Source organism: Salmo trutta, chromosome 2 (genome assembly GCF_901001165.1).
Source record: "Salmo trutta chromosome 2, fSalTru1.1, whole genome shotgun sequence".
NCBI classification, from domain to species: domain Eukaryota; kingdom Metazoa; phylum Chordata; class Actinopteri; order Salmoniformes; family Salmonidae; genus Salmo; species Salmo trutta.
The window spans coordinates 15,304,792-15,317,948 of NC_042958.1; the positions used below are offsets into that span (position 1 = coordinate 15,304,792).

Here is a 13,157-nt window from a genome sequence, read left to right on the forward strand (position 1 = left end):
AACCACTTTAGTCAGTTTAGATGAAGGGGAAGAGACAGGTTAAAGAAGGATTTTTAAGCCATGAGACAATTGAGACAGATTGTGCCTGTGTGCCATTCAGAGGGTGAATGGGCAAGACAAAAGATTTAAGTGCCTTTGAACGGGGTATGGTAGTAGGTGCCAGGTGCACCGGTTTCAGTATGTCAAGAACTGCAACGCTGCTGGGTTTTTCATGCTCAACAGTTTCCAGTGTGTATCAAGAATGGTCCACCAGCCAACTTCACACTACTGTGGAAAGCATTGGAGTCAACATTGTCCAGCATCCCTGTGGAACGCTTTCAACACTTTGTAGAGTCCATGCCCCGATAAATTGAGGCGTTCTTAATGTATGTTCTGTACACTCATGCTGCTACACACGCACGCGTGCCCACGCACATGTGCCCACGCAGTTACAGAAGAAAGACCCTTTATACACACACACACACACACACACACACACACAGTTTTAGAGTATCTAACAATCTCAATTTGAGATGTCATTTATCTCATTTCCAACATCTGTGCTGAAATGACACTTCCTTCCTAGGGGGGTTAGTCAATCTAATTCCCCTATCTCCACTGAGGAACCTATAGGTCCGTTTTTCCTACTCAATGCACATGACTGTTGTGTAAGCAGTTCTGTGTCAGTTACATAAAGATGTATAGAGGACTCTAGTAACCAAAAGTCCGTTTTAGCATAGCCAGCACCAGAGGGCTTTCACCATTTTGAAGTAGTCAACTGGGTGGGACTTCCTATGGGTTAAGGAAGGATCACATAATTACATCCAGGTTATTAGGGGGGGGTCAGCCAATTAATTATAATTGAGAGCAAACATGCCAGACTGCAGGTGGTAGTAAATCGCCAACCTTGGCCTTTATACCTTTTCCACCCTCAGCAGGACGGACACAACCAGATGCATCCGGTTTTCAGGGGGAATGAAAAGAGAGTCTGTGAGATGACTTCCACTTTTGGATATTTACAAGGCAACACTCCATCTTAACTCCTCCTCCACGTGTACTGGATTGGTTGAACAGTGCAAAAGAGAACCTCCCCATACAGTTTTCTGAAGAAAAAAAGAAAGAAACGCTGCTCAAAATGTCTAAAAAAATGGTTTTTGCTCTGTCATTATGGGTTATTGTGTGTATATTGATGAGGAAAAACATTTATTTAATACATTTTAGAATAAGGCTGTAACGTAACATGTGGAAAAAGTGAAGGGGTCTGAATACTTTCCGGATGCACTACATGTCCCTCTCCTCAGGTTGTCACCAGTTACCACAGCCACAAAGTCATAATTGGATATATCATAAAAATTTGCAAAAACATATTACATTTTTGGTCTTCATTTAAGGTTAGGCATAAGGTTAGCAGTGTGGTTAAGGTTAGGTTTAAAATCAGATTATAATAAGATAAATTGTAGAAAGAGGCGGGGTTTATGACTGTGGCAACTAGTGATGAGCCTCTCCTCATTTATTTTTATTTATTTCACCTTTATTTAACCAGGTAGGCAAGTTGAGAACAAGTTCTCATTTACAATTGCGACCTGGCCAAGATAAAGCAAAGCAGTTTGACAACATACAACAACACAGAGTTACACATGGAGTAAAACAAATATACAGTCAATAATACAGTAGAAAAATAAGTCTATGTACGATGTGAGCAAATGAGGTGAGATAAGGGAGGTAAAGGCAAAAAAAGTCCATGGTGGCAAAGTAAATAAAATATAGCAAGTAATACACTGGAATGGTAGATTTGTAGTAGAAGAAAGTGCAAAGTAGAAATAGAGATAATGGGGTGCAAAGGAGCAAAATAAAATAAATAAAATAAATAAATACAGTAGGGGAAGAGGTAGTTGTTTGGGCTAAATTATAGATGGGCTATGTACAGGTGCAGTGATCTGTGAGCTGCTCTGACAGCTGGTGCTTAAAGCTAGTGAGGGAGATAAGTGTTTCCAGTTTCAGAGATTTTTGTAGTTCGTTCCAGTCATTGGCAGCAGAGAACTGGAAAGAAAGACGGCCAAAGGAGGAATTGGCTTTGGGGGTGACCAGAGAGATATACCTGCTGGAGCGCGTGCTACAGGTGGGTGCTGCTATGGTGACCAGTGAGCGGAGATAAGGGGGGACTTTACCTAGCAGGGTCTTGTAGATGACTGGAGCCAGTGGGTTTGGCGACGATTATGAAGCGAAGGCCAGCCAACGAGAGCGTACAGGTCGCAGTGGTGGGTAGTATGTGGGGCTTTGGTGACAAAACGGATGGCACTGTGATAGACTGCATCCAGTTTGTTGAGTAGGGTATTGGAGGCTATTTTGTAAATGACATCGCCGAAGTCGAGGATCGGTAGGATGGTCAGTTTTACTAGGGTATATTTGGCAGCATGAGTGAAGGATGCTTTGTTGCGAAATAGGAAGGCAATTCTTGATTTAACTTTGGATTGGAGATGTTTGATGTGAGTCTGGAAGGAGAGTTTACAGTCTAACCAGACACCTAGGTATTTGTAGTTGTCCACATATTCTAAGTCAGAACCGTCCAGAGTAGTGATGCAGGACAGGCGGCAGGTACAGGCAGCGATCGGTTGAAGTGCATGCATTTAGTTTTACTTGTATTTAGGAGCAGTTGGAGGCCACGGAAGGAGAGTTGTATGGCATTGAAGCTCGTCTGGAGGGTTGTTAACACAGTGTCCAAAGAAGGGCCAGAAGTATACAGAATGGTGTCGTCTGCGTAGAGGTGGATCAGAGACTCACCAGCAGCAAGAGCGACATCATTGATGTATACAGAGAAAAGAGTTGGCCCAAGAATTGAACCCTGTGGCACCCCCATAAAGACTGCCAGAGGTCCGGACAACAGGCCCTCCGATTTGACACACTGAACTCCATCAGAGAAGTAGTTGGTGAACCAGGCGATGCAATCATTAGAGAAACCAAGGCTATTGAGTCTGCTGATGAGGATGTGGTGATTGACAGAGTCGAAAGTTTTGGCCAGGTCAATGAAAACGGCAGCACAGTATTGTTTCTTATCGATGGCGGTTACGATATCGTTTAGGACCTTGAGCGTGGCTGAGGTGCACCCATGACCAGCTCTGAAACCAGATTGCATAGCGGAGAAGGTGCGGTGGGATTCGAAATGGTCGGTAATCTGTTTGTTGACTTGGCTTTCGAAGACCTTAGAAAGGCAGGGTAGGATGGATATAGGTCTATAGCAATTTGGGTCAAGAGTGTCCCCTCCTTTGAAGAGGGAGATGACAGCAGCTGCTTTCCAATCTATGGTCATCTCAGACGACACGAAATAGAGGTTGAACAGGCTAGTAATAGGGGTTGCAATAATTTCGGCAGATAATTTTAGAAAGAAAGGGTCCAGATTGTCTAGCCCGGCTGATTTGTAGGGGTCCAGATTTTGCAGCTCTTTCAGAACATCAGCTGAATGGATTTGGGAGAAGGAGAAATGGGGAAGGCTTGGGCGAGTAGCTGTGGGGGGTGCAGTGCTGTTGACTGCAGTAGGGATAGCCAGGTGGAAAGCATGGCCAGCCATAGAAAAATGCTTATTGAAATTCTCAATTATAGTGGGTTTATCGGTGGTGACAGAGTTTCCTATCCTCAGTGCAGTGGGCAGTTGGGAGGAGGTGTTCTTCTTCTCCATGGACTTTACAATGTCCCAGAACTTTTTTGAATTTGTGTTGCAGGAAGCAAATAAGGAACAAAATTGCCCTTTGACCCATAAAGTCCGCCATGACGGATTTTCAGTGATTTTGAATAAAAACACAAAACGTTACTCCTCAGGCACACATTGACCAATCTCCACGAAACCTGACACATGTCATCTATGGGCCAAGTTCTCACAACGTAAAGATTTTCCAGGCTAGCATCTCAAACAACATGGCCGCTGACCAATAAATACTGACCAATAAAAACATTCAGATGGGCGTGACCTGGCACCTAAAAGCATATAAATCAGACACGGATATTCGTACTGAAACAAAACTTGGTACACATGTTCCAAACACTATCAAGACTCAACATTTGCAAGCACATTCAGATCGACCACACGGTGGCGCTATAACCGGCACATGTTCATATCTCTTGATCTGTTTGACTCAGAGTGATGGAATTTGGCACACATGCTCAGGGATGAGTCTAGCTTACCGGTAATGTACGGTTCAGTTTGGCCAAATGGTGGCGCTGTTGGACAGGAAAAACATTAATGCAAGCTCATTGGCTTATAGCAGCAATATTGTTTGAGCTAGTAGTAGAAAATCTTGCGTTTAAAAACATGGGTGTATACAGTGCCTTCAGAAAGTATTCAGACCCCTTGACTTTTCCACATTTTGTTAGGTTACAGCCTTATTCTAAAATATTTTTTTTCCCCTCAATCTACACACTATACCCCATAATGACAACATGAAAACAGGTTTAGAAATTTGCTCATTTATAAAAAATAAAACTGAAATATCACAGTTGAAGCACCTTTACCAGCGATAACAGCCTCGAGTCTTCTTGGGTATGATGCTACAAGCTTGGCACACCTGTATTTGGGGAGTTTCTCCCATTCTTCTCTGCAGATCCTGGTTGGATGGGGTGCGTTAATAGACAGCTATTTTCAGGTCTCTCCAGAGATGTTCGATTGGGTTCAAGTCCGGGCTCTGGCTGGGCCACAAGGACATTCAGAGACTTGTCCCAAAGCCACTCCTGCGTTGTCTTGGCTGTGAGCTTAGGGTCGTTGTTCTGTTGGAAGGTGAACCTTCACCCAGTCTGAGGTCCTGAGGTCTCTGGAGAAGGTTTTATCAAGGATCTCTCTGTACTTTGCACCGTTCATCTTTCCCTCGATCCTGACTAGTCTCCCAGTCCCTGCCTCTGAAAAACATCCCCACAGCATGATATTGCCACCACCATGTTTCACCGTAGGGATGGTGCCATGTTTCTTCCAGACATGACAGTTGGCATAAGGCCAAAGAGTTTAACATGGTTTCATCAGACCAGAGAATCTTGTTTCTCATGGTCTGAGAGTCTTTAAGTGCCTTTTGGCAAACTCCAAGCGGGTTGTCATGTGCCTTTTACTGAGGAGTAGCTTCCGTCTGGCCACTCTACTATAAAGGCCTGATTGGTGGAGTGCTACAGAGATGGTTGTCCATCTGGAGCTCTGTCAGGGTGACAATAGGGTTCTTGGTCACCTCCCTGACCAAGGCCCTTCTCTCCAGATTGCTCAGTTTGGCCAGGCGGCCAGCTCCAGGAAGAGTCTTGGTGGTTTTTAACTTCTTCCAATGAAGAATGATGGAAGCCACTGTGTTCTTGGGGACCTTCAATGCTGCAGAAATGTTTTGGTACCCTTCCCCAGATCTGTGCCTCGACACAATCCTGTTTCAGAGCTCTACGGACAATTCCTTCGACCTCATGGCTTGGTTTTTGCTCTGAGTTGTACTGTCAACTGTAGGGCCTTATGTAGACAGGTGTGTGCCTTTTCAAATTATGTCCAATCAATTGAATTTACCACAGGTGGACTCCAATCAAGTTGTAGAAACATCTCAAGGATGATCAGTGGAAACAGGATGAACCTGAGGTCAAATTCAAGTCTAATAGCAAAGGGTATGAATACCTATGTAAATAAGGTATCTTTTTGGGGGGCAAAAGTTTATTTAAACCTGTTTTCGCATAAGGGTTATTGTTTGTGGATTGATGAGGATATATATATATTTTTTAATACATTTTAGATTAAGGCTGTAACGTAACAAAACGTCAAGGGGTCTGAATACTTTCCGAAGGTACTGTAAAGGTAATGTACTAAATTTGGTGCAGATCGGTCCAGCTGTTCTCAAGAAGAAGGCGTTTAAAATAGTCAACATCATTACATATGGTCCAAAATGTGTCCGATTTGTCCTGATGGTGGCACAGTGGGCGAACAGCTTGAACCCTGGCATTGCCTAGTTAAATGAAGGTTAAATAAAAAATTAAAAAATTGCTGCTTGCAGCTTTAATTATTTGTTGCAATTGCTATGAATATGATTACTACCCTCATTAGTATTGCTTGATTACAAACAATATAGTATATTCCTGTCTTTGACCATGTTTACTTTGACAATGCAAGTGTTTACTTTCCATGTTAATATAATATATTGACTTGAGAGAACACTTATGTAACCAAGGAAACCAGTTTGAATTGTATTCTCGCGAGATGTGAGCAACAGCGCCCCCTGTTTGATTGCCTACGGACGGGGGAGGAAAAGGGAGGGGAGAAGAACCTCCGCGGCTAGCGATAGCAGCAGGCTACACAAACCTATTCCAATATTAGCTACTCCAATAATATACAGGAGTGTTCTTCGAACGCCGACAGAGGACTTCGTAACACCGACTGCTTTTCTGCTCATACCCAGCCAGAGAGGTGGTAAAAAACGAGGGACTAACTCCAAAAAGAGGAAAAGCGGCCTATTTTTGTTCCTGATGCCGCCGCACCAAACTGGCGCGGCTGGCGTAAATATACTCCGGTGCTCTCACGGGCGCTTATTTTACTTCAACAAAGGTTTCCACACTATCTTTCCATCTCCACTACCTCTTCCAGTATACCCCCTCTTATTAGCTCTCCTGCGCTAACTGGCTTTACCTTTAGTTCAGTGCGCTAGCAGGAGCCAAGACGGCCTGTTTTGTTTTCGCGGCGTAGCCGCCATGAACCACAGACAACAACAGAATCTGTGTTGCTCGCTAACATTAGCTATCCCTGCCTATGTGCCCCGAATATGCAGGCCAAAAGGAGAGGAGCCAACTTTAGCTAAGAATGCGAATAATAAAACTGCGAATAAGGATGGTGGAAGGAGGGAGAATGAACGAATAAGTTTTAACTATTAACATTAACAAAGTAGCTATTTTTGAATTTGGTACGAAGGTGTCTAGCAGTGTATAATTGGAGGCCGGAGAAAGAGCGCCACCGACCACACCAGTGACTGTATTGTTGTTGAATAACCAGCTCTGCTCGCACCACGGATTTCGTGGAAGACATGTGAACGGACTTTGATGAATTAATTCAATTTTGAATACATTTTTGCTCCAGATTTATTTTTATATAGCTAGCTATGCTATTAATGGGATTTACAGTTTTATTTTTATGCCATGATGATCATTTGGGCACATTTTGTGCCATGGAAAAGGGGAAAGCGATAGTCTTAAAGATGGCTTGGTTGTGATTATAAACACAGTAATGTAATGTTCAACCCGTACTACCAGATCATATACTTCATGTGTGTGTGTTTTGTAGTTGTGATTTGCTGCATCACACATCAATTTGCCTATTTGGTGCATATAATATATCTTAGCCAAAATAGTGCTGGTGTCAAGCTAAACTAAGTTAGCAGCTAACTACATCACCCATCTATGCCCTCGACACAGCTCGCCTGCTCCCCGCCTCCTTTGGCCAATAATAAAACGGACAAAAAGAGAGTCGCGAGCCCCATCCCCGCTTAACGGGAGCCACGGGACTTTCGTTGAGGTCGGACCTGTGCGTTTGTTTTGCTTTTTTCTCGGGACTGGATGTTTCTGTCTCTTGGCTGTTGAGATGAACCCGGTGAATGCGACCACACTGTACGTGTCCGCGTGTCGTTCGGTGCTGCAGTGCGACCCTCGCGACCCACGGGCCCTGGCGGAGCTCTACAAGCTGCTCCCGTTCTTCCGCCAGTCGCTGTCCTGCCTCGTGTGTGGTAGGTGCACTGGTATTATTATTTTAACAGCCTCGGTTTCCCTGTAGCTATCCAGCTAGCTGCAATAGCTAACTAGCCTAGCTCTCCCCGCCATGACACACCCCCATTTCTATTGAATGTCGGAGCAACTATTTAGCTGATGGCGTAAAGCTGTCTAGCTTCGCAAGCTAGCGACTGCACATTTCACTATGATCCAATAAAATGTATCTCATAGCTACACACACTGATCCAGGGTGGCTAATTTGACCGGTTTGTTTGCATGAGTTAGTTAACAAGTTAGCTATTGGACTGGTTAGTTACATTTCCGCATTCATCATAGCTAGTTAACCTCCCTTCTTTCTCCACCTCCATAAGTAACTAAATCACTTTCAGACAGGTGCATGTAGGCAGAAGAGAAGTGCCCCCCCCACAAAAAAGATGTATATATTCATTAAGCATCCATCGTGTGTGCGCAGTCTTTAAAAATGCATCTCTAGATTAACCCCCCAGTGCGGAGCAGATGCACGAGCGCGGTAAAGACTGCTAGTGTTGTGTGTTTTCTCATTTTATTATTATTTGGAACGGTTGCCTAAGTATAGATATAGCCTTCCCCGTCACTGTTACACATTATTAATGAGTATGATGTTCATTCAATGGGGGTGATGTTTTTCCCTGTTACTCCAGTCCTCACACGCAATGTTTACTTTGACAGGTGCATAGTAGAATACGTATTTTGTTGTGTGTAGGCAGCGACTCGGGTAACTGCCAAAATAAAGCAAACGCCAACAGTGTCTTGTTAGGGCGAGACGAGCCGGAAAGGTTTCAATGCACCGTGGCATATATTCTACAAGTATCTTCAAATCAAATCAAGTTTTATTGGTCACATACACATGGTTAGCAGATGTTAATGCGAGTGTACCAAAATGCTTGTGCTTCTAGTTTCGACCATGCAGTAATATCTAACAAGTAATCTAAAAATTTCACAACATCTACCTTATACACACAAGTGTAAAGGAATGAATAAGAATATGTACATATAAATATATGGATGAGCGATGGCCAAACGGCATAGGCAAGATGCAGTAGATGGTATAGAGCACAGTATATACATATGAGATGAGTAATGTAGGTAGGGTGTGTAAACATTATATAAAGTAGCATCTTGAACTCTATTGGAACGATGCAACACCCTCTTCCATGAGAAATTCCATAGTTTGGTGTCTTGTTGATGGTGGGGGAAAACACTAAGGTGCTGCTCCTTAATATCCCATAAGCGTTCAATTGGGTTGAGATGGCATATGATTTACATCGTTTTTAGGCTCATCAAACCATTCAGTGACCACTCGTGCCCTGTGGGTAGACAAAATAATGGCATCCTGGCATTTTTATACGTTACCCTATGCATGACGGTATGTTAATTGTCTAATTTATTTTTATTTTACCTTTATTTAACCAGATAGGCCAGTTGAGAACAAGTTATCATTTACATTAACCCAGGAACCACACCTGTGTGGAAGCACCTACTTTCAATATATTTTGTAGCTCTCATTTACTATAGTGTTTCCTTTATTTTGTCAGATACCTGTACATTATATTTTTGGTGCCATAAAACTGCAGTCTTGTTTAAACTTTTTGTCACACACTTTAATGATACTTTTTCAATTTAGAGTATATTAATGAATTTGGTGTGTGTGACGAGTAGAGGATGCATCCTAGTGTGTCCTGTATCTAAGGCATGTTTGTTGTCCTTTATAAATGGAACTCCCTTCATCCCTCCCGCAAGCCCCCTCTCTCAGCTGCCGTCCCTAACAACCGGCGTAGCTAAGGAAGCTGCTCTCAAAGCACAGCTGTCATCAAGCCTTGCAGAGGCAGTCAGTCTTGAGCTGCCTCTTAATTTTCCCTTTTATAAGTGGTTGTAATAAGCATACAGAATAGGAACCCTCTAAGCTTACTAACTTGAACCATGTTAAACTACACAGAACAAAAATATATAAGCACATGTAAAGTGTTGGTCCCATGTTTCATGAGCTGAAATAAAAAATCCCAGAAATGTTCCATACGCACACAAACGTATTTCTTTCAAATATTATGCACAAATTTGTTTTCGTCCTTGTTAGTGAGCATTTATCCTTTGCCAAGATAATCCATCCACCTGACAGGTGTGGCATATTAAGAAGCTGATTAAACAGCATGATCATTGCACAGGTTCACCATGTGCTGGGGACAATAAAAGGCAACTTTAAAATGTGCAGTTTTGTCACACAACACAATGCCACAGATGACGAGTATTTATGTCTGTAATAAAGCACTTTTGTGGAGGAAAAACTCATTCTGATTGGCTGGGCCTGGCTCCCCAGTGGTTGGTCCTGGCTACCAAGTGGGTGGGCCTATGCCCTCCAAGGCCCAACCATGGCTGCACCCCAGCCCATTTATGTGGAATCCAAAGAAATCCATAGATTAGGGCCTAGTTTATTTCAATTGACTGATTTCCATATATGAACTGTGACTCAGTAAAATCTTTGAAATTGTTGCATGTTTCGTTTATATTTTTGTTCAGTATATTAAGATGGCAAAGGGGTTAATTTAAACCTTTATGATTTAAAGTCGTTACACTTAATGTAATGCTGTTGCGTTGTTGTGCTTATTGCATTAGAGTTGAATATTCAGAGCTGAACAGCAATTGAATTAATCACTTTTATATATAGCCCACCTCAATACTCATATCAGTCCACCGCTAAGCTTCATATCATCGACTTGTTATGAATAATTATGGCTCCTGTTTATGGTTTGAGTTGTCATGTTGTATGGATGGTTATAATGCTGCCGCTGGAGTGATTTCCCTCAATGGTTCTTGCCCAGTTGAATAAAGGATAAGTTAATGTTGTCTTGCCATAAATGACATCTAATTATTCTCTGTCTCTGTCCAGGTAACCTGCTGCAGGACCCCATAGCGCCCACTAACTCCCAGTGCCAGCACTATGTGTGTCGGGGCTGTAAGGGCCAGAGGATGCTGCTCAAGCCGTCCTGTTCCTGGTGTAAAGACTACTCCCGCTTCCAGGAGAACAGGCAGCTCTCCTTATTGGTCCACTGCTACAGGAAACTCTGCCTCTACATCGCCCAATCACCTCTCGCCCCGCACATTGCCAGTGCAGCCAGCGATTCGCCCGACCTCCTCGCCATTCTTAATGAGGGCCTTTCATTGGCCGAAAGCGGGCAGGAAGGGGAGGACACTGAGAGCCAGTCTCCCCCGACGGCCCCCTCAACATCTGGCCTCAGACCTGATGAGGCTCCGGCTGAAGAGGAGATCCAGGAGGAGGGCCTTAGCCCTGTGGGGGGGGTTAATGGGCTGCATGACTGTAACGGCCTGACCAATCAGGATGTGCCACCACCTGTTACCTTAGCTACAGGGGGAGGTGTTCTGAAGCAGGAGAGCTTGGGGGAGGAGCTACCTGTGTGTGTTGGCATGTTAGGTAGTGGGGAGGTGGGACTTTGTGACATCAGCACATTTGGGGAGGAGCTTAATAAACATGGCGGAGATACGTTGTTGTTGAGCGTGGAGGAGGTTCTTAGGACCCTGGAGCCCGAACCTGAACCGCCTGACCCCCAGCCAGACTTTCCCTCTATTCCCCCCCACAACGGATCTTACTGCCATCCTACCCGTGACTCCCCTTGCCTCACCCCCTCCCTCCCCTCAGAGAACATCCCTAGACTTCCCCTGCCTCTCCCCCAGCCCATCCCTGTTCTCTCTCGCCTACCACCTCGCTGTCACCGCAAGCGTTCACGCTCTGAGAGCGACAGTGAGAAGGTGCAGCCCCTCCCCATCGCCAGCATCCTCAGAGGCTCACCCCTGAGCACCACCAACGCCTCTCACCTCCCCAACCCAGCAGCCACTGTCAAACGGGAGCCCAAACTTCACTCCTCCATCACCCCGCCTCACCTGGCACCCGTGCCCAACGGAGGGCCTCCAAAGTTGGGAAAGACAATGCTGGTGTCGTCCAAGGGCCTGAAGAAGAGCCTGGAGCACCACGGGGGCCCTAAGAAGGCCTACTCCAAGGCCAGGCAGGGAGTCCCCAAGCCCCGCGCCCAGCCCCGTGACCGCCTGCCACCCCACCCCCACGGCCATGCTCACCCTCTCTCTCACCCACCCAGCCCCTCCAAGCCCCTGTACAAGAAGCCGGTGGAGAAGAAGGGCTGTAAGTGTGGGAGAGCCACTCAGAACCCCTCTGTTCTCACCTGCAGGGGGCAGCGCTGCCCCTGCTACTCCAACCGCAAGGTGAGTTACTATAGATTTACTATGGCTTGGTCTGAAATGACATTGTTCCCCTGTCCACATGTAGTTCACTGATTGTAAATTATAATAATATTTCTCCTCCAAGGCATGTCTGGACTGTATCTGCCGCGGCTGCCAGAACTCCTACATGGCAAACGGGGAGAAGAAGCTGGAGGCGTTTGCGGTTCCAGAGAAGGCTCTAGAACAGACGCGGCTGACACTCGGCATCAACCTCACCTCCATCACCGCTGCAGCCCTGCGCAGCCCGGCAACCAGCAACACCCAACATGGCAACCAGCTCATTACCACGGCAACAGGAGCGTCTGGGGTGACGGGAGTGTCCTTCCTGTCCAGTGTGGGGGCGGGACATGAAGACAGGGGGTTTGATGATTCGCTGGACATGAGGTTCGACTGTTGAAGACACGTCCTCCTCGGACATTATTGACCAATGGGCTGTGAAGAGGGACCTGGAGGGGCGGGGTTAAGAATAAGGCAGCTACTGTGACGGGCGGGAGAGGAAGTGTGACTAAGAGACACATGCACACTGTCCAGCCAGCGCCCGGAACGTGCTTTTGGTCTTACGTACTGATGATGGAGGAAGAGGGATATCGTTACTGTATGTTCAGAGATTTCATTTTGTGAGGGTTAGAAGTTTTGTTTTGTACTATCAGTGATGTGTAGGGCATGACGTTTCAGCCTGAGATGGGCTTGTCGCGCTGTTTGTCAGAGGGAGGGGTGGTTCAGTGAAAAGTGAGTGTCCCAAATGGCATCCTATTCCCTAGATAGTGCACTATTTTTGGTCAGGGCCTCAGTCCACTAGATGGGTAATATGGTGTTGTTTGAGGCTGGCCCTGGGTTTGCAGGACACAGACATCCATAGACTGGCTGTAATTTATGAACTTTTGTTTTTGTACACAGAACTTATCAAATTCCATTTAAAAGGACATTTTATGATATATTTTATAAGTTACATTAACAAACATTTGCCGTATTTATTGGAGGTCACCTAACCTAGGTAGCGGTTGGCCACACCCACTCCAGCTGCCAGCCTATCAGATCCAGTGTGGGCGGTTCTGTCTAAATTATGTCGCTGTCCTGTTAGTGCTAGTTTCTGCTGTCTCCAACTGTCCTTTGGTTTCATTTTCCCTCTGGGCATTTAAAAACCTGTAATATAAGTGTAACATATTTCCACAAAAAAGAAAATCAAAACCTAAGTT

The 13,157-nt window shown here is 45.1% G+C and overlaps 1 protein-coding gene across 2 annotated transcripts; it reads left to right on the plus strand.

The window, feature by feature from the left end:
- The first annotated feature begins 6,212 nt into the window (after window positions 1-6,212).
- Window positions 6,213-13,154, plus strand: LOC115151835 (E3 ubiquitin-protein ligase MSL2). Of its 2 annotated transcripts, none has more exons than XM_029696107.1 (3): window positions 6,213-7,691; window positions 10,598-11,943; window positions 12,047-13,154. In XM_029696107.1, the coding sequence occupies exons 1-3, from the start codon at window positions 7,550-7,552 to the stop codon at window positions 12,356-12,358; spliced, it is 1,800 nt and encodes a 599-aa protein (XP_029551967.1). In that variant the 5' UTR covers window positions 6,213-7,549; the 3' UTR covers window positions 12,359-13,154. The 2 variants fall into 2 exon arrangements, with proteins under 2 accessions (XP_029551967.1, XP_029551974.1); XM_029696114.1 differs by having other exon boundaries at window positions 6,213-6,523.
- Window positions 13,155-13,157: the final 3 nt, after the last annotated feature.